The sequence below is a fragment of the Ischnura elegans genome, chromosome 9 (genome assembly GCF_921293095.1).
Source record: "Ischnura elegans chromosome 9, ioIscEleg1.1, whole genome shotgun sequence".
Taxonomy (NCBI): Eukaryota; Metazoa; Arthropoda; class Insecta; order Odonata; family Coenagrionidae; genus Ischnura; species Ischnura elegans.
Genome location: NC_060254.1, coordinates 8,319,239 through 8,342,172, shown reverse-complemented (window position 1 = coordinate 8,342,172; position 22,934 = coordinate 8,319,239). Strand labels below are relative to the sequence as shown.

At 39.4% G+C, this 22,934-nt stretch overlaps 1 protein-coding gene across 1 annotated transcript in view; it reads left to right on the top strand.

The window, feature by feature from the left end:
- Positions 1–22,934, top strand: part of LOC124165878 (bone morphogenetic protein receptor type-2-like) — a 197,439-nt gene that overhangs the window by 155,015 nt on the left and 19,490 nt on the right. The window contains exons 5-6 of the mRNA XM_046543415.1: positions 18,906–19,070; positions 19,519–19,767. Coding sequence (XP_046399371.1) covers positions 18,906–19,070; positions 19,519–19,767 — 414 coding nt within the window. The remainder of the gene's footprint in view (positions 1–18,905; positions 19,071–19,518; positions 19,768–22,934) is intronic.

Here is a 22,934-nt window from a genome sequence, read left to right as displayed (position 1 = left end):
GTGGCGCCTCTTTCTCTTCCATCCCCTGACAGACGCACCCCCTCCACCCCCACTCATCTCCCCCCGTCTTTATTATTAGCCTCGGAATATTTTATGACCCGATCCGAGCGTCATTTTTAAGGGCGCAATTTGATGTGTCCCACTCGCGACACTTAAAATTCATTTCTTTTCCTGTGCCCTCTATTTTACACCCTTGAGCATGAATCACGCATTCATTTTTTGCCGCCTTTTTTTAACGAAACCTCGAAAGATCTTAGCAAGTATGTATCTTCAATCTTAGTTGTAATTTTTTTCACGAATATATACTTAAATTTTCCATGTACGCCCGGTTTGAATACATTTTCTATTTTTGTCTGGTAAGAACCATGAAATTACATGTGGAAAATTGCCTGTAAGATTATTTTAATATTAAGTCAGAATTACTCTGTATTAAACCTGAAGCAGCTATAATCAAAAGATCTCGCGAAAATGGTCATTTCATGGCGATTACCTCTTTGGCAATAGAAAAGGCGTTTCTCAGACTTAAAAGTAAAGTCGAACAATCCCAAACTGAAAAGACCTACTATTAATTGCACAAATTTTCAGTTCTATTTACAAACCATTCGATGGCCTTCGAAATTTAATCGGCGAAAAAGAAGAGGAATAAAGAGTAATTGCCAGGAAGAATGAGATCCCATCAAACGTATTTACTACGGTAAAAAATTCACATTACCTCCTGACTTTAAAAAGGAGAAATTCATTCAATCTATAGCAGTTTTCTATCTTAATTTTGCCCCATTCCAGCATTTGTGAGTGTTTCTCGTAGTATTTTTTACTTGGCACTCATTTCTTACGCATGTAAAAAAGACGTCATAATTAATTCAATGATAAGTTTGAGCAAATAAATGGAAGATGTCCTTGTGGCAGAAAGATAAACCATATTATTATGTCCATTCTCACGGCTATATCTGGATTCGAGCCGGGATCCATAAAGTAATATTCCAATGAAATTATTTCAGTTAACGATAGCACTAGCATGTAGGCAGGGTTACACAATAATGCAGCTTCAGCGTGTAAAAGTTATGATTATCGCGTTATTAAAAGTCCACCAATAATCTGGGGATGGCATTGATGCAGTGACGAGAGCACGGGATTACTATCCTGAGGGTCCGAGTTCAAAACCTGGTGGTGGCGGGAATGGAACAGACTTCCCAATCCATGCTTTACTGATCTGCGGGGCATACTTCAAGCACAGCTCTCCGTCTGTCAGATGGCACGGTAAGTGTGGGTCCTCATGCTGCCTTTCGTTGAGAGTAGGCTGATGTCAACTCCGGTTTTTTCTCCACCCTTTCATCCCGATCAGGGTTCCCACTCAACCTGAATAAGCCGTGAATTTCGTCATTAAGCCTTAAAAAATCTCTCAAACTTGATTTTAGTACTATGAGTGATATTTCAAAGTCAGTGGAATTATTTGATCCGTCGGGAGGAAAGATGTTTTGGGAGCGTGTCTTGTCGCAGTGGCGGTCACATCGGAAGTCCAGCGCTGACCAATTAAAGAGGAAGAAGAGAGTTTTGGGTGGGAAGTGTTAGGGATTCGAAGTCGTCCTCAGCTCGGACTGCTCCCGAGGACGTGGCTAGATGTGTGTTCAACCGTTAATTTTTATTATGTGTAACTTATTCTTAACCCAGGAAAAAGACCCTCCTATGCTGATATACAAACGCTGCGTGTGGCCAAGGTTGCGGTTAGCTTCACCATCACACATCCTGCGGGTTGAATCACCGATCGAGAGTATCAATTCGCTGTCTATGATAGCATTTTTCATCCGTGTTATTTTCGAGCTAAGTTGTTGAAATTTATGCTTGCTTTTTCAGAGTTGCTTGAATCGTCTCTCAGAATCTTCTATATTTTTTATTTATGCTGTCCTACCTCGCAGTGGCGTAAATAGGAATATACTTAAGGGGGAATGAGATGGCCTAAGGTGGCGACCCCCCCCCCCCCCTCCCCAAGCAACACAATTTCCGGGAAAATGTTTGAAAAATGACTTGCCTGAAAATACATTTTACATCATTTAGTCTCTTAAAATTTAACTTAAAGCAGATACAGTTATTATACGTCAAAACAAGACAATATCTTTAAATTTTTTTTTGTTTCTCTGAGGTTTTGGGGGGGGGGATCTATCCCTCTCATTCCCCCATAGTTACGCCACTGCTACCTTGAATTTTTCGTCAAGTCGCGTGAGGCACTATAGTGCCCCATTTTCCCTGGTTGTTGAAGTCATGACTCATCCTCATCACTGGTCAGCAATCCTAAGATTGGTTTGACGGAGCTCTCCGCTCAATTCTCCAATCAGCTGATCTTTTCACGCCTATGTATTTCTTTTCTTTATCCTTCTAACTGTTTCATATATTTTAATTCGAAGTCTTTTCTTGCCGTTCTTACCACATCTTTGTCCCTTCACGATTGTCTCCTTGTGTTCTTCATGATGAAAGATTTACTGATGATCGTTTCGTGTGTGTAAAATCGGTCATCTCGTCAAATTATTCGATTCGCCGTTAGCTTCTGTTCTGGAGCGCTGGTGTGTCCTGTCGCAGTGAGACAGGAGGTCGCAATCGGAGGTAGCGCTGACCCATAAAAGAGAGTGAGAGAGGCGTCGTTTTAGTGGGGGGCGAGAGGGGTCAGACGTCCAGGGCGGGAAGTGCAAGGGCGGTCGCCGAATCCGTGGCGTCCGCGCGCGGGAAAGTCGCGCGCAGTGCATGTCGGGATCTCTCTTCCCACCTGCCCCCTCCTCCGTGGCCGCCGCCGCCGCCAGAGAGTCCGCCCCTTGAGACGTCGGGGGCGGAGAAAGTCATGGAGCATTCATTGCACGTCTTCCCACCGCCTCCCAAGCAGTGGTGGGGGCACTCGCAAGCTCCACCGAGGATTTGGCTGTTCGCACCAAGTATTGCAACTTAGAGATCCGTGTGTACTGCTGCACAACATTTCTCCAAAGCGCGCCCATTGTGTTCTCTGTCGTTCTTTTTGATGGAATGGAATAAAAAAAACAAACAACAAGTGGTAATTTCCGCTCTTAAATTATTCTTTCCACAGTATGGTAACTTTTCACACCATATTTTATCGTAGATATATCCAGCAGGGAAATGCACTGGTTAAAAAAAAGACATAATAGTCAAAGAACGCTAATATCAATTTTGTTGCCTCAAAATTTCTAATAAATACATTCGTAACCAAAACAAACAATTTTTCAAAAAATCTTAATAATAACTTGTAATATAAAACACAGAGTAAAACTTCTAAAAAAAGTTAAGTAAAGTACGTTCCGGCACTTCTAACTTTGCCATGACGTCACTGGATATATATAGCATCTCCACCGCGTCAAGCCTGAAACGATTTCAAGAGTTGAAGGAATTCTTCTCGGGTTTTCCACCGGTTGAGGCTTTCCATGGCCGACGTTTCGAGGCTCGACTCGAGCATCGTCATCAGGGCAGCTGAATGTTCACTCAACTGCCCTGATGACGATGCTCGAGTCGAGCCTCGAAACGTCGGCCATGGAAAGCCTCAACCGGTGGAAAACCCGAGAAGAATTCCTTCAACTTGTTCGCCGGGAAAAACTTCGATCCGATTTCAAGAGTATCTTTCGTAATCTATCCTAAGTACTTATCTCACGTAATTGCTTTTTCTTTCCTAGTGGGATGGTTTAGAAATCGACACTTACTAATGCAGCCCTAAGATTGGTGTGTAGGTACTGCAGTCCTCACATTTTTCCCCATCTCTCCCAAGTATGTTCTTTCTGTTCTCTCTTCTCTATTCATTTATCCTTCTTTACCTGTCCCAAGTGCGTATCTCTAGGTCTCACCCGGCTTGTCCTTCTGCCTTTCCCTCTATTAAATTCTTCTCGTAATTTCTGTGCCTCGTGGCATGACCCATCCATCCATGGTTCCTTATCTGGTCTATGCTTCTCAACGCAGCTCCCTTTCTTCTCCAATTCTTCGGCACCGCACCTCATTTCTAGGAAGGCTAGGTTAAAGTTCCCCCACCTTCGTCCTTAAAACTAATTATCTTTTTGGGAAGGTTTGTGACATTTTTGCTGGTGGGTTCGTAACAAATGCCCATTTATTAGGGTACTTGAATTCCTCAAACTACTATACTTTCAAATAGTATCAAGTAATGTATTGGGTGTACTTCATATGCGCTGAAATTTTCAACGTGATGGCTTAAGTCGCAAGTACTACGTGAAGAAAAAACCATTGACACCCTCCCAGTGATACCTCCACTCACTGAGTCAGTGATGCAACCAGAAGGTTGGTTTGAATGGGTAAGTGTAGAGCTCGTCCTGGACTAAGCCATGGGGGTGTGAACTTCACACGCTCAGGCTAGGAGGGCTCTACCTTTCTTTCCCCTTTGCCTCCTAAAATTCTTGACTCGGGGAAAGTTTCAACCGGGATTTGAACGCGAGAATTTTCGCTCAGTAGCCATTTTCTCTTCCCTTATTGTCTGCATCAAAAATGATGTGCCGCCTTACTTGAAATATTGTTATTCTGTTATCTTAATGCGCTACAACCATAACTCATACTTAATTTTATAAATAATTATTTTGTCATTTCAAATATATTTGTGTATGCACAATCTATTCAAATGTTCACCTTGTTCGGCAGAGGTGTGAACTGACTTATGTCGAGATCAGGACAAACTCCGCTCTTCATAAAATTAGCAGTTTCCTCGATTTCGAAACTAATATTTAGCCAGTAATCTGTCTTATTTTAATCTTTTACCTGAAACCCTATACCAGCCCTACTTTCTCAATCTTAATTTTCGAATGTGGTCGTTGACTCAGAGCTTATCATTAAGATGATTCTGTGGATTATTGGGCAAGAATAGTCGTTACGAAGCAAAGTCTTCTTCATTCATCCATCTCCTCATAAATTTTAAATGAAAAACAGCAAAACTTGACGCCCATTTTTCATGAGGTAGTGACGTCATTAAATTTCTGGATAAAGTCGTTCAGAGAGATCCGATCCTTGGCGGAAAGCATCGCTCAATCAGAGTGTTGGTGACAGCGAACCACGTGAGAGGGGTGCGCGAGGCCGAGAAGTGGTGTAAAAGTAATCGGTGAGGCGCACGGCAAGAGTCAGTGACGTCATCAGCTCATCAGCGAAAGGGTTAAGCCCGTCGAGATTTCGCATGGAATGGTTTTGAGAAGTTGGCGGCGGATTGAAAAAGAGGGAAATTACGTCTCTCTTCATTTTGCGAGCACAATGTAAATGGACAGTGATAAAAAAGCTTATTAAAACCACTTGTCTGTTTCCACACACTTTTATTTACACCGACAATGGTTTCGGCAACTTGTGCCATTATCAAGGCACAAAGGCACAGTGACAATGGCACAAGTTGCCGAAGCCATTGTCGATGTAAATAAAAGTGTGTGGAAACAGACAAGTGGTTTTAATAAGCTGAATATCAAAGATTTCAACCGTATCACGCCGGACACTGTATCTTATAGTGATAAAAAAAGGTTGTGGACGAGCCTTTTATTAAAGGTCCATATAGCATAAATAGTTAAGCGGGGCTAACTTGCCGCCTGTGCCTGTATCTACTAGCGTCTCACGGGGGGGGGGTTTGAGGGAGGGTGCGTGGGTGGACGGAAGATACTACTCCCCCGCTGCCCCCCCCCCCCACCCTCCTCGTGGGGCTCAAGGGGGGGGGGGGCAGCGGTGAATGGCGCTGCCTCCCCTCCCGGTCAAGCCTCTCGTTCCCCCCTCTCCCCTGCCCGCCCTCCCCCTCCCCCAGAACACGTCCATCGATTCCCCAGTGCAGCAGCGAAGATCTGCGACGCCTCGCCCACACCACTCCACCACGACTTCCATCTTCCATCCCCTTTGCGGACTCCTCCATCACCCCCTCCCTCCTCCACACAGCGGAAAGCGACTCGTGTCTAATTAGGGACAACACCAAACTATGAAGACTTTTCCCCTTCCAAATAATTCAACTGCAAGGCTAGTTTAACCGATTTTCAGCTTAGGTTTTATCAGGGCATCTAAAAAAAACTTAGATTCTCACGTTATCAATTTTAAAAAGCGACAGTTCACCCCTCTATACTGCAGGATTCATATATGGTTTCAAAGAAAACCATTTCCCATCGTCAAACTGCCAGAAGAGATGCAGTTCTCACCGTTGTACTGTAGAAAGAGAGGTAGCTCACACCGCTATACTGCAGAAAGAGCTGCAGATCACATTGATGTGCTGCTGGCTTCATAGGACTACCTGGTAACCTGAAACTAGTTAGCATGACGAAGCCAGCGGTGCAGATGTGTGATACTGTACTAGCCTCGAATTGAAAACGAAAGCGTTGAGGCTTTCGAAACTGATGTCCCTGTAAGTGAAAAAAAAACATCCTGAAAGACGCCGAATCTCGCAACTATCGAGTACCACGACGTGAAATTTTACGCCAAAAACGAACTTTCTTTGTGGATTTTTGACCGCATATTCTAATTGAAAATGCCGTAAAAGGGTACAAAAATGTTTTAAGCTTAATCGAAGGAGGTGTCATCGCGACCACACCATTGAATAAAATGCTCAATTCCATATTTCGCGAAAGATCTGAGTTCGAACCCGGTCAAGATTTCTCGTTGTGGATAACTCGGTTTAGTTTGTGCGTGAACTTATTTTGAGAAGCATGAACAGCCCGCCTTTCCCTAAACGTGTCCAATTCTAAAATCATCGGGTTTGGATCAGCGCCCTCCGTTCACCTATCCATACCTACCTGCCTTCAATTGGAAGCGAAAGGATTAGCAAATTTATTTATTGATTTATCAGCCAAATACGAGAGGATTGACATTCTTTTTACAAATTGAGTTTTTTCCCTTTCTCTTGGCCTCATTTTTAACGTTGATGATTATCTTGGGGTGTAGATCATTAAGAATTACACGAATTAAACTCAGAGTTTTACATTTTTTTCCTGGTATATTACTGATATTTTTTTTAATTTCCGTTGGAAAAAGTGAATTTGCATGGAATGCTCGAATTTCATTTCAATACATAGAAAATAAAGACTAATATGGTATAAATAAGGGGTCAATTCTTGAAGAATACTAAATATTATGCACTAAATATTACAAATGGCATTCCATCAATTCTTTTATGCTATAGAAGATTTTTTTCAAATCCTGTTACAATATGTTTGAATTTTCTCAGCTGAAGGCATTAAATGTCAGATGGCAGAGCATTTTATATAACTTTGTGTTAATGAGTACAACCTTTTCGAAGTTTAGCAGTTTCTTCAACATTCGCCGTGAATAAGTAACGCCCACTAACGCCTTAATTTCTTAATTTACCGCCTCCCCGAAGTCCAACCAACCTCAAAAATGCTCTTTCTTCCCTCTCAAAAAGTGTCCGGAGACGACATTGAACAAGTGTAGCGTGAAAAAGATTTTTCATCGATTTCTTTTATGTCCAATAAATTAAATCGTGGAATTTTGGATTGGAATTCTCCCGGCGAACAGACTGAAATGCGAAATTAATTAGTGACTTATTAATGAGGATGTCTCGAGGATTTAATGGGATTATTTTATTTGCTCAAACTCTCTTGTGAAGCCATCGTCGCCTTTGTTCTGCAGGGGTCGTTGTTTAGTCTTTCAGTTTCTTTTTCTCGTCCATTAAGTCGCGCAACGAACTGAGAAGTATGCGGTGAATTTCATTTGCCAAGCTTGTTCTCTTCTTAATTCAGCGATGGCGAACCAATAGACCAAGTATGAAAATTTGAAGTCCATTTGCGATAGCCAGAAATTCTCTTTTGCTTTAATTGTTTCTCTTCGCCTTAAAATTGCTTCATTTTCAACGTCTTAACCGGTTGTGAGAGGGTTATTTCATTTTGTCTTCTCCGGATTCAACGAAAATATCGCTCTTTCAATGATAATTCCTGTACATGGGACCCAAGGTATATGACTTGTTACCAGAGAATTTAAATCCTAAAAAATGAATTATAAATGAGTATCGAAAATTGACAGCGGAATGTCTAATTACTGAGCCAAGTTAAAATATTCATTTAAGATTATTATATGAAGTTTTATAGTGTTCTTATTTGATTCTTTGTAAAACTGTGTTGTAAAATTACTTTTTAAGTTATAATTATTGAATTGTTCTGCTGAAAAACATGCAGCTTTGAATTCTGGGAAGGTGGCCTCACCATAGATTTTTTCTTTGAGGATAACAATAAGTAAAGCTTGCCATCGATTTACACGGAAAGTATGTAAATTATTTTATGAAAATATTTTTAAAGTAATAAAAAATCTTATTATTTTTCTGATTTTGGCCAAAAATTGAAATACGAGGGGCTCTACTTATAGTTTGGGCCGTGATTAGTGTATTGTGCTTCATTTTTTTCCATTTGAAAAACCTCCAAAGTATGGTTTTTGAACGTCACGACAGCCTTTTCCGTGGACGGAAATCGTTGTTCACTCAACAAATGCTCAAATGCTCTGGAAGGAAGAAATGTAATTGGATGACAATTCAAATCTGTTGCTGACGGCTTATTAATTCGATATTTATAGTACAGCTAAATCGTCGGTTTTTTATGAGATTTTTAGTAACTGAAATTGCCTTCGATTTAGAAAAATCTGACCGCGCTAGTTTATCAATTCGTCGAAGGTCTTAGAAATAGAAGTAATCCGTTTCGAAAGTTTTTCGAGTGATTCCCATTGCTTCGTCAGGACAATTTTCGAGTCCCTGCAAGTAAAAATTATGAAGCTCGCGAGGCAAAATGTTCCCAAGACGGTTATGTTTAAAAATGTGACACTTTTCAATCGAATTGTCAGATGGTGCCTCACACTGCCTATGGTGGTTGAGGCTCTTAATATCATCAGTGACCCTCGAATTCCACCGAATATAGCTTAAGGCCAGTTTACGGAAAACACTGGCAGTAATTTATCGGTTGGGAGCCCGTAGCGTTGGATACCAGTAACCCTTAATCAAATACGACGTGCCCTGAAAAATAAAACGTGGAACCAGCTGAAAGTACCATGAGGTGTGGTAGATTTGAATTAAACATTAAATTAGCGATAAATTTTTGGAATGTGCAGTGTCGTAGCCATCTGTTCAAGTTTTTTGATGCGCTTACTACCCGTTTTTGGTTAATTCAAACCATGAGTCATGGAAGAAAACATCTTGGGATGAACAGTGACATGGAATTGAGAAGTCAACTCCGGAAAAGATAGCGATGCTGCTAGGGAAAAACTCATTTCAAATTCAATGCTTTGTGTGCAGCAGTGTGCTGTTAGATGCGCAGAAGAAAAATGGTTGCCGTCGAGCTCGCATTAGTTTTTCCTATAAACTTTGAAACTAATTTTTCGGAAAGTGCTGAATTTCATTGCATAGTATATTTTTTTATGAAACCCGCCTATACTCAAATTGTCCTCCTGTCCGTGTTTGAACCCATTCCCTCGAAATGAACAATCCCTTCGCTTCCCGTAAAGGTAACCACTGGTCATATTCTCCTTCATGACTCTATGTGGCATACTCCTGGAATCTAGGAGGCAATATCGATTGAAGTAAATGTGGTTTATTGACCGGAAATATGTTACATCTATATTCAAATGGCAACCACGTCATTAATGAATTTCCGTATGCAACACCTGGCGAATGTAGCTTGAAATTAGAACTAGACATATTTTAATATCGATATATTTCAGTCTCTGAGACGTTTTAGTAGTGCATAAATGTGATTCATTCGACGTATTCTTTATGATGAATCTGATGGAGTGGCCTGCATTCCCAAATATTGACAGCAACAGGTGAGTGTATTTAGAGTGCGTTATTTCCGTGTTACTCTCCTAGAGGCCAGTGATATTTTAATCTATCGGAGCATTTATTTTTTTAAGGGAGAAATTATTGGAAACTTCCTGCATGTATTAGGGTATATATTTTTCGTAAAAACTGCAAGATGTTGCGTTGATAATTCACTCTCCATATTCCATAGGCAATAAAGTTATAGGTGGAGATTTACGGGGAATAATTTTTTCTTGCATAAAGTATCTTAGAAAATGATTCCCCCTCTAATCGGCAATTAAAAATATTGCCCAAAGTAAGGTAAACGGCTGAATGAATAGTATTAAAACAGTTTGATGACAGTAACGAGGATTATGTGCATTATTTTGAGTTGATTCAAATTTATAAAAATATCACTGTCTTTCCGTGTACTATTTATGTAAGTTTTCCAGGATTACATCCGAGTATTATTATATTATAGAAACATATTCATTTTTTGTAAAAAAGAATTCATGAGATCGTGGTAAAACATTCCATTTTCATAGGAAAATATTGCAAGTGTAAAATGCCTACTGAATTCCAGATATTTTGCGAAGAAAAGAATTGAAAGAATATTTTCAAAGAGAATCCCAATCTTTCCCTTGATTTTCCACATTGCCTTAGGCCTCGGATCCCTTAAAGTTTTCGCCATATCTCATTTTCCATGAACCTCATTCTCAATCCAAAAAAAATTGCCATTTGTATTAAATGTTGTTGTTAGGAAATAATTATTTTTGTTTTCTTAAAAGTGACCGAAGAATTTAGCCATTTGCGCTGGGAGTGGACCTTATTTACATTTCGACCAATTATAATTCAAAAGACTTTCTAATCATTGGAAATTGGTGTTCGTTTCTTGCACGTCTGCTTTTGTCGAAATCATGCCTTGGATCCTTTTTTTTCGGAGAGTTTCGTTTCAATTTTCGAAGAGACACAAGGGGTGGTGTTTCCTCCTCTTTGAGAAGAATTCAACTTGGGGCCTTTTCAGTTGTTGATCCGCTGCTGCGCTCTACTCCGGCGCTGAATTTTCGACTTTTAACAAATGTCCGACGGCTGACTTGATATCTTTTTGACGTCGTCATGTAAACTCTGATACCTATGAGAATGACCGTGATTTTTTTACGGATAGTTTTCAGTTACGTCTCTAATGGCTTTTGGTTTGTGGCACTACTTTGGTAATCGTCTCTGTCCTAGATAATACTTCTAGGAAATGTTAAATTTGGTACTTCAGCATAGAGTTAACTTAGGTATCCAAGGTTGGGCGTGTGCTCGAACGAGTATTATATGTCAATTTCAATGTAAACGAAGTTTTATTCTGCAGTTATTGTCTTGGTAGCTAGGCGTGGGAACATGATCCATGATCATGGGGACGGACTGTGGTAAATCACTTGACTATTAATACGCCGGGTGGTGGTGCATTGCCCTGTCTGGGTGTCTCGCCCTTATCTCCGACTTTTTGACGGCCTTATCTGCTCAGCGGTTCATCGACTTCGGATGTCTGCATGAACCGCTCAGACGCCAGATAGCAGCGAGATGTCCTGCTGAAATTCGTGTTTATTTTTGTGCGAACTAGTTGGAAATATTGTGCGTGTGACGTTATCAACTCGGGCCCCTCTTTTGCAGTTACGATTTGTGTTGTCTGCGGTTAAGGATTTTCTACGGAGAAGCGAAGTGACATTTTTACGAAATACACAAATATAATCTTTTAACTGCACTTTATCAACTGCCTATCAAATTCGGCAAATCTCAATTACATGAAAGTTAATATTTGGAATGGCGAATCGAAATCTATTTTCGTTAACATATCTTTTCATATTTTCGTAAGTATGGCTTCGAAAGTTTCAGGATTATAGAAGAGGTTACTGTAAAAATAAGAAGCTGACAGTGATGCTTAAATATTACATTAGCACTTTCCAGCGTAAAACACTTCAGAATTAAAGTGAAACAACATCTTTTAAGTTCCTCGATGTAATTTTTATAATTTTCATCACCTTTTAAATATTTCATTTTATTTCTTCTCCCATTTTGGTATTGATCAAGCCTGCCGCGTGAACAACGGTGAAATCCACATTAACTACCGAGGAAATATCTATTTATTCTAGATATCTATTTTTCGCGATTAAATGAAAAGTGAAAATTTTCAAGCGCGCGAAAACGCGACGGCTAAGTATGAATGCTGGGAAAAGCCCGTTTAACGTCACTATAATCTTTCGATTTAGGCAATAAAAAAATAATAGGAAACCACCCTATAGTAAAACATTGGTGAATGTCATGATTTAAATGGCAAAAGGAAAGAAGGGTGGGGAGTCGAATGGTGAGCTGCAACTAACCGTAATCTTGGGATTGCTGACGGTAGTCGATGATCGTAACCAAACCTGATTCACATGATCATTTTTTCGTCCTTTCAGAGCGATAGCTCCAATGACGGCGGAATGAAGGACCGCTTCTCTCCATCTTTTTCCGAAGTGGCTCCACAGATGGATATCCCATCCCTTTTTCCATCACTCGACACGTCCCTTTTTCAGTCGCTGATACCAACGCAGGCACCGCCAATCTTTCAGCCAATCAGAACGCAAGGTCGCCAACAGCGTTTGCAACGCCACGGCTTACAGCGTTTGGCTTATAATGAAATAATGATTGGTGTAAATACAGAAAGCGATGGGAAAAGTAGCGGCGGAATGGCCGCGTGATTCAGATAATGATGGGTCAAGCGATCACTATTTCGGTCTATCTATAAGCTATCGCACGAGATTTACTCTTGAGGGACAGAAAAAATTATGGAGTGATTATTCAAGCTTTAGTTACTATCCGGAGATTGATTTGACATAACTCCCCACGCTATTCTTCGCTTCAACTTCCTTAATAACCAATCCGATGCAACATGGGCGTACCCAGCGAGGGGCAGGGGGGGGGGGGGGGGCAGCAAAAATCGCGAAAATTTTTAAGCAAAATCAGTATTGAATTGAAACGAAAGTATTCAACAAATTTTCTTTAAACCCACGAAAAATGATATATATGAGTATAAGGTATGCAAGTAAAATAAAACTATTTTTTCAAGGAGATAATCTCATAAATCCCCTGGCTTGCCCCCTCCCCCTCCCCCTAGTTATGATCCTGGGTACGCCCTTGCGATGTGACTCATTCTTGGCCCTGCTATGCCTTTCTTCCCATCAACTTGCTCTTCGACGATTCTGTCGATGACTAAATGCGGGACAATCTGCGTGAAGTAAATCCTCGACCGATGGTGATAAAGACGATTCGGCGGATGATGGAAGGAAGCTCGACCAATCAGCCCGCAAAGCGCTTCTTCTTCCGAAATTCCGGATCCCAGCGGGCTGGCTGGTCTCGTGTGTCGCGACGAGTTCCGTTAGCGCGTGTCGAGTGCGCTGGTCCGTGTGTCTTTGTGTTAGTGGCTGGATCCGACACGCGTCTCTCTCTGAAATCGACTCCCTACTCCACCTATCCCCCTACTCCCCCTCTTCCCCTGCCCCCCCCCCCCCACACGAAAGGGGTTTTCCTACTAGGCCGGGAAGGGCCGTTGAGTAATGTGAGCGGTGGCCGGGGTAGGGGGACCGTCTGGGAGGTGTCTCCGCCGCTTCCCCTCCCCTCCTCTCCCCCACCTCCTCCCAGTATCGCTATCTCACCTCCCCTCCGTTCGTCTCCTGCTCCTCGCTCCCTCCCTGCCGTAATGCCGTCGCTCCTGCCATCTACCGTCCAACTCCCTCATCACCTGGTGAAGTGCAAGTTTCGGTTCATTTCATTGATTCGGATCATGGTAATGATTCGTGTCGTAATTTGTGAAATTCGGCGGGTAGCGGTCGGTGATTAGTTCATTTTAATTACAAATTGTAGTTTTTGTTTAAATTTATTTAATCATTTTCCTATGCTGAACTCAAATGGGTGTGATGTGATTCTCCGATTGCAATTTCCAGTGAAGGATATTCCAAGGATGATTATCATTCAGTCCATTGAACCAAATCGGTCTTTCCGGACCAATTCGCAAAAGTGCATCGTGGTTCGTTGGGTGATTTTATTTCCTTTGACCTACTTAACGTCCAGTGTTACTTCTGCTATTTCGCCGAAAGATATTATTTTTACGTGCGATGAATTTTTTAATCCATTATTTTCATAACGCAATGCCTCTCCAGTGTCCTAAAATATTTCGAATTGAAAAGTTTTTTTCTGTATTTTTTCTTAAGATTACGGGCTGGGACTTTTAATTGATGTTTTCTTGCGTGGCGGGAAGATAATGGAAAATCTTAATTGACAAATGTGTCCTCTTTGTTATGTTTAATGTTTATGGTGCAATTTTCTCAATCGGGTAATTGTTGCGCTTCAATTCAACATAAATTATAAGCGGTGCTGTTTTTTAATGTTTCATTTTCTTTAGGAAACAGATTTAACTATTTTTTTACTTGAATTAATAATCATTCTCGTATTCTGAACTCAAATGAATGTAAACTCGTTAGATTTTCCTATCAAAATTCTCGTTTTGGGTGTTTTTTTTTCGTTCCCTTTGAGAGGTAATTGTGTCGTGTATGGTTCCAAAATTTTCTCGTTTGAATCACAAGATATGTTGGAATATTAAAGCCTAAAGTTTAATTTACGTGATACCTAACAAAAAAAGCGTTAGGGTGATGGATGAGATTTTTTTTTCTTTCATCTCATCAGACCCTGGAATAAAGTAACGACAGTCAGAAAATGGCCAATGGTCAGAAAGGCAATTTCTTTTTTTAAACTCAATTTATAACCTATATTGGCTCAATGATCAAAATGATGGTTTTTGTAGATGATGGAAAATTCAAACGTGTGAATGTTACACTTTTACCCTTTCACTTGCATTTTTAACCTACATATAACAATTTCTTGATATCTTATAATAAAAATAATATGTTATAATGACTATTAAGTTTCACTGTTAACGTATTTTTTTCCAGTTTTAATGGAAAAATTATGTGAATATTGTGGAATAATACAGCGACTTATCAATGGATTATTGTCGAATATATTTGGCAATGTACTAAATAATTTCTAACTTGTGCATCTCTTCTTGTTATTTGTGAAAATGAATAAATATTCTGTTGATAAAATGAGGCTATTTTTTAATGTTACTGAGGAATACTACCTTTCTCAAGTTAAATTGTTACCTTTTTCAAGGAAATCTTTTATTGTAAAACCTTGATCGAATTCATAATTAATGATTTTGTCTTCAATTCAAATGCATTTTGCACCATTAAATCCTTTTTTACACGAACAGTCACGTCCGTTTCCTGGGTGATGGACGTAACCACTCGGGCGGGATTCGAATCCGCGACCGCTGGGTTGGCGAACGAGGACATTACCCCATCGTGGGCGACTAAAAGTGGTGCAGGAGAGAATCGAATCCGAATCCCCCGTCCCTATATGTCGACGACCGTAGCCGCTTGATTTCAGCGGGTTCTGAAAACTTTTCTTCGTACCTGAGGGTTGAACCCGGGCCGCCCCGATAACACGTAATAAGCGATCGCGGATCTTCCGGGCAAACGCGGATTTTGGGCGGACCTAATCAGTTCACGCCAATGAAACGAGTGAAAACTGTGAACGAATGATTCGCGAACGACGCAGCCCGGCTCATTTCCACGCTCGCGAGTTCCGTATGAAGCGCGCGCGCAGCGAGCGTTGGCATGACGACTGGCGCGCGTAACACTGGTGTCACACCATTGGTGCGGCCGTGGTCGAATCAAGTGGCGGATTGTCGGCGTGAAGGAGGGAGGGGAGGTGAAATCCGATGCGAAGGATCGATAGTGTATCACTAGTGCTCACGAGGTGCCGAAATATCGATTGTTAAAAGAGTTAGAAAAATGCTTGAATGGGAAAAAGTGTGTCGTGTTCTAAGCGCAAAGTCGATCTTGCCCGACGATTGCTTCTACAGTCTGACCCGCGTGAATCACAGGGGAGGGGGGTGACCCCTTATACACTTGGGTGGACCATTATTTTGATGATCAGAATCGAAAACCGATTGTAGAATGGACGATTTTCTGTGTTCATCGACTGTCGCAGTTGATATTTTTTTATGAAAAAATAGGTCGGCAGTAATCGTAAAAAAATGTTTTATATCTCCTGTTAGTCACACTTTGCATGATTGTTTTTTCGTGCATTTATTTTAATTTTTTAAATTAATAATTATTAATAAGAAAAGGAGCCCAAATTTTTTTTCACTTCACAAGTAGACTTACATGATAAAGTGAGAAGACAAATGAAGAATTTACACCATACAATAGAAAAAAATGCAAGCTGACAACGCAGGAAGATCTAGTTCCAGTGAAAGTGAAGATGATGATACTGCTTGTCTTTACTGTGAGGACTTATATTCGAAGTCAGTCCACACAATGCAATGCAATGGGCACACAACTCATATACTGTGATATACGGTGATGATAATGACGAAACAGAACTCATTTGTTGGTGACTACTGTAAATAAATGATTGAATTTTTCTTTTATCCCCATTCCGCCCAACATGCGGGGCAGAACGGGGTGTGTACCATTTTGTTGAAAAGGACTTATAATTGAAATAACAAGTAGAATTTTCTTGTTTTTCCTTCACTTCACTCCATTAATAAACCTCAATATAAAATATTATTACCAATACCAAGTTTATTGTTCCCTAATAAATGCCTCTAAATTTGATCGATAGTTAATTGCCCCATTCCACCCCTGTATTTATTTGCAGCCTACGTTTCCTCCTTAATTGTCGGCATTTCCAGAGCCTCGAGAAAGTTTTCAACTCAATTCTTATATTTAACCAAATCCGAAGAGGGCTCCTCCCTCTGGTTTTCCTCCATTGCCTCCGCCATAAATGGTTGTTTATTATCCGTTACGTTTGCTGAAAACCAACATTTTATTCTGAAAAAAGGTGGCGGAACTCACGAGGAAAAATAATTCAATCTTCCTATAACACTATTGCTACTTATTAGAAACTTTATCGTTTAAATGCCAATCTTTTTTTTATTTTTCATTGACTTTTAAATGAGTATTAGCTTTTTTCGCGTATTATTAATGCCGACCAAGTCGAATTGAAATGCAATATTTGCGAATCAGGTAAACGAGATGATTGTAATATTTTTTAAGGGGATGGATTGGCTCCAACCAGTACAAGATATCAATACAAAAGGTAGGCTAAGAAGAGTTACCGCTAGAGTTTTATAAACACAGTGACTTCGGCCTCTCGAAGACATGAGGGCGGGTACTTGTGTAAAGAGGTCGATCACTCACGCCCTCGTCAGCAGTTAGTCGATTGAATTCGGTGTATGGAAGGGAAAGATAAATTACAGCGATGAAGCGATCTTCCACTCTCCAGAATTCGCCCCTAAATGTGAAAAAGAAAGCTCTATAGAGTTGCCGCCCAATTTTCTCTAATTGATGACGTCATAAGATATCCGGCTCATTCATTCGTCCAGAGAGAGAACCTATGATTCAAGGGAATGAATTTGCTCACGAGAGCGTGCAACCACAAGAAAATCCGTGAAGCGCATGCGCAAGGAAAAGCACGCTCGTCCTGAGTTCGTGACGTCATCAACTTGTCTGCGAAATGGTCGAGGCCGATGATTGTTCGTCACGAATCGCTTGCTCGAGAAGTAGGCGGCGGATCGAGAAACGGAAAAATAGAGGTCTCTTTATTTTAAAAACGATCACAACGGACTCAAAACTGAAATTGTTGCACATTGTTGTTACTTGATGCTGCTCGTGTTGTTTCCAAAGCTTTCTTGCGAACGGACGTACTTATTGCCAAAGAATCCGAGCATTGAGAATTCGAGAGAAGGAATGAGAGACTTGTATATAATTATCATTAATTTTACTACGAAAAAAGTTGTAGTAAAAGGCCCCCCGCGCACTAGCAACTTTTACAAAGCAACTATTCAGTTGCTTTTAGGAAGTCCCAATGAAACACACGGCAGTTGCGGCAACTAAAAAGTCGCCCGTGCGTGGGGCCACAGTCAATGCCGTATGTTTCATCGGGACTTCCACAAAGCAACGGAATACTTGCTTTGTAAAAGTTGCCAGTGAGCGGGGGGCCTAATCGTATATAATTTACTAAATCTACCATTTCTCTACTGAAGTTGGTTACTTGAAGTTTGATGGCTTTCTTTGTGAATTTAGATGATGTTTTCTAAATTTCGAAGCATATATTTATTCTTTTCCATTTATCTTTTTCTCATTATTTTCCATTATCTCTCTTGTTCACGACCCACATTACTTTTTTAGTATTGGGGCAATCTTTGGTCACGAGTAAAATCAAGGGAAGCATCTATAAGGGAAATGCAATTGAGTAGTAACTCCTGTCACATTTCCGAAAGTTAAAGCCTTCCTAGTTGATCAAAGTGCATTGAATTACGTTTACTTGATTTTTGAAACTATATACGCTTACAGGATTGATCTCTAATCGCCCATTACGATTACCGGTCACCCTAAGTGCGAAACTCATTCGAAAAAGGTGAACAGCCATTGAGAAAAAAGATTATGTTGTGGTATCCTGTACTCTACGCAACCCGCGGGACGTGGTCGTAAAATGGGTTGCTACGCGCTGGTTGCTCCCCTTCCACGGCAGTAACTTTGAACAAATTTTAATACAGGCTGGGTCCACGTACGTTACATTCATTCAGCTTGTTGTAAATTGTATTATTAAATTACCAGCCACTAGGAAGTGTCTAATTCATCGCTATGCTCATCCGAACAAGCAGGCGAAAGCATTTTTAGATGTATGGGTGCATACTAATGTCAAACCGAACCCCTTAAATCGTATTCAGAAATTGTTTTTGCATCAATTTGCATTTTAATTGTTTGTAGGCTTTTCCAGAAAAATGTCTCTAATCATTTTATAACTTATATTTCTGCTCTTGAATCCAATGTTCGGCTTCAAATTTAATATTTTTTAATCTATAATTATTTCCTAGCGATTAGCATCATGGAATTTATTACTTTACATCTCCATGGTAATCATCTTTGTAAATCGTATATTTTATCATTCGGAAATTTGTGCTCAAGGAATACTTTTACCTCTTATAATATCAATCTCTTTTTTATGCACATATATGTGATTCCTTGAGTGGAAACTTGATTAATAACTCTTGTTTCTATTTTTTTATTCATTTCAGGCTGCTGGGAGGCATCAGGGAGTCACAACTGTGATAAGCCAACTTGTGTGGCACATGGGAAGCCTATGAAAGCGTTCAACCACAGCTATTTCTGCTGTTGCAGGGGCAACCTTTGCAACCGTAATATGACAGATGAGACCCTGCCTGCAAATATCGCCCCACCCGGTACGTTCTCAATCCCATTCTATTCCTTTTAAATATCCTGTAACTCCCTGTGAAACATTCACTATGATATTTTAATGAACAATTCCTTTTTCACTGCATTAATTGGCCGTGAAAGCTACTTTGTAATCCTGATGGAGCTTTCTAGTGATCCAAATATTCAATTAACTACAAGGGTACCATTGGCATATGAACGGCTGTATAGCCTGAATCATAGAATCAGTTTTTTTTCTTTCCCTCTGAATTCTGAGCTCCAGCGATAGCTTTTCAGGGACCAAAAAAGTGATCACTTGACCCATCGTTTTCTGGTCATTCCACCATACCTTTTTGCATCACTTTTTTTTTAGCTTTTTGTAGTCGCTTAATTTTTAAACCTGTCATGTTATCCAATGTTTCTGAAGTGATAAGATAAATAATATTTATTCTTTTTTGTTTTTTATTTTTGTTGCAGCAACTGAGTTCCTGGAACAGAGTTTAAGTGAGGGACAAACGATAGTAATAGCTGGAGTAATAGTGTTTGTGGTATCCTTGGCATTTGGTATTTCATTAATCCTATGTAAACTGTGGAAAGGCTCACAGAAGTCATCCCCAGATAATTCTTCCACCACCTTGTCAACGTCTGGGGGCCAAGGTCACAATCATAATCATCGATTACTCTCATCCAGTGGCCTTGAAAGCTTGAAGCTCATAGAAGTAGTTGGTAAGTTGGTTGATTTCGAGCCAGTCTTCCTTTTACTCTAAGATTCCCTCATGTTATCATTAATTTAGAAAGAAAAATACCTGTGGCAACCTTAATGATTGTAGAGAAAATTTAAGTACTTGTTACGGTGGATGAAAAATCTTCATAAAATGGACAACTTCCTGATGATTGAGAATGCTGTGTCTTCTTTGTTCTTTGTCGTGCCAAGAGACTGAAAGAGAGAAACCTGTTAAGCTTAGTGGACTGTAAAAAATGTTAATGCCTGTTTATACAATGAAAATCAATTGGCCTAATACATTTGGCATTATTCATTTAAAAATCCAGTGTCTTAGTCAAAAAAACTGAACTTCTTGAAATGATCCATAACAAACATGGACCATATAAAATGTGTACTATGGAACATTGCTAAAATCACATGAGACAGAACAATCTAAACATTCATAATTATCAATTAAAATCTTCTCTTTGTAGAAGTACTTTGAAAAATTATGGTGTTCTTTAACTGGTGAAGTAAAGCCTTCGATATCTTAAATCAGAAAATCCTCTTCCACAAACTCCAGCTATATGGCAGTAGAAGACCAGTGCTAAGTTGGTGGAAAAGTTTTATCACAAATAGATGACAATTAGTTTAACTTGACTTTCATTTGAATAACTGGAGGCATGCCATTCAATCAGCTCCGCTCACTACTCATCATGGTACTCTTCAAGGAATGGTCATTGGCCCATTTATGTTCCTAATGTATATCTGTAATCCCATGGACAACATTGCAAATATCTCAGAAACCCTCTTTCCTAATGACGTATCTCAATTAATTATTTCCTCAAACTGCCCACAACTAGCATCCACTATAGCTCAGGCCACTAATGAAGCATGTAGCTGGTTTAAATCAAACCTTCTTTCAATCTCCAAAGAACAACATTCATCCATATTCACCCACACCAATCTATCCAGCTACAACCATTAGTTCCAATGAGTAACCGCCCTATACCCCAATCATCCTGTTTCAAATTTCTTGATCTGCAGGAAAATGAAAAACTCTTTGTGGGAGTCACCATTTTGACCACTTATTGAAAACAGCTAAATTGTGCAATTTTTATTCTGTGGTCCCATAAGATTAATGCAAATCACCAGACATTCTTATCTCTTTATTATGCTCACATACACCTAAACTTTGGTATATACTTTTGAGGTTTATTTCCACCAACTACCATGGTTATTCATTTCTCAAAAGTGCACACCAAAAATTATTATTAACCTAAGAAAGCTTACTTCATGTTGACCTTATTTTATACAGCATAAGATATAGAAATTACAGTACACCTTTATCAATGTCACTGTGATACATATTTGTAAAAAAAATATACATTAAAATAATTCCATGCATCCTCAAGTCACTAGAAGGAAGAATGACATTCCTGTCAATTGTCACGAGTTAGGACTCAATCAGAAAGGCCAAGATTATAGTATAGTAAAATATATTATAATGCTCTGCCTTCAATAATTAAAACCATTACTAACATTAATGACTTTAAAAGAGCATCTCAGATTTTTTTTACTAAAACACATTCACCTAAACTTTGGTATATACTTTTGAGGTTTATTTCCACCAACTACCATAGTTATTCATTTCTCAAAAGTGCACACTAAAAATTATTATTAACCTAAGAAAGCTTACTTCATGTTGACCTTATTTTATACAGCATAAGATATAGAAATTACAGTACACCCTTATCAATGTCACTGTGATACATATTTGTAAAAAAAAAATACATTAAAATAATTCCATGCATCCTCAAGTCACTAGAAGGAAGAATGACATTCCTGTCAATTGTCACGAGTTAGGACTCAATCAGAAAGGCCAAGATTATAGTATAGTAAAATATATTATAATGCTCTGCCTTCAGTAATTAAAACCATTAATGACTTTAAAAGAGCATCTCAGATTTTTTTTTACTAAAACGTAGTTTTTACTCTGTGAAAGAATATCTTGTTGGTGAAATACCAAACTGATTAACATTTATTGCAAGCTAGTCATGGTAACATTTTGTGCCTGTAAATGACGAGTTCTATTGCTGTGTAAACGAGCTATTATGAGCTATAAAATATTATTATTATTTGTTGGTTTAAGACTCAGATAATATGATTTCATTTTGTGTGTGATTATATCAATGCTTCAATTTGATGATTTTTTACTGGTGGTTCATCATGTTATTTTATGACATGAATTAATATTAGGAATGGTCGGATCGGATACCTCGGATCCAAATATCCGCGAATATTCCTTCATCGGATCCAAAGTCGCGGAAGACATCGGATCTGGATCCGAAATTTTGAATAGTAGCTTCAGTGAATGCAACACACAATAAGGGTGGAAAGAGTTCCGATTCTATCTTCGAATGCGCCGTCGCATGCGAGTCTTGTCCTACTCATGAACCGTTTTGTTTGAAAGCTCTCGCAGAGGTTACATAGGAGAATTTCAGCCTTGGAAAACAAAAATAGCAAAATACGACTGGCACATAGTGTGACTCTTCCCAAGAGATTGAACAATCATTGGGGGAATCTCAGCGACAGGAATTTGAAAATGCATTTGGATCTGAAAATATCCGATCCGAAAGATCCGGCTCCGAAAATCAAGGATCCAATCCGGATCCGATAAAAATTCGGGATCTGTCCATCCCTAATTAATATAAATTATGTGATATGACAATTAAAAGAGGATGCTAACATCAAAACTTTTGAAAATCAGTTTTAAGTGTTGACTTAATTTTACAATAATAATTAAAACTGTTGTTCTCAAGTTGAGAAAGTGAAGCTATTTTTCCTTCTGTCACAATGTGGTATTATTTCTGTACCACTGGGATAATCAAGTCATTCATTCTACTTGATCACTTTGCCTCTGGCTCAGTTACTCTCTTTAACTGTAAGTAATTCTTTCAGTCAGAATCACATGGTAAGATGTATTAATTACCATTCTGTGCTAACTTAGGTTTGTTAAAAGGTATGCAGTATTAGGATCAAGTGCATTATAGCTAATACAATGCATTTGTTTGTCTTTAATCCTTATAATCAGTGACCTTTCTGTGATACCCCTTTTTTCATATAAAGGCGAAACATCTTTTGCCTTTTTCCTTTACATATTTATTTAAAGTTAGTTATTACATATTTA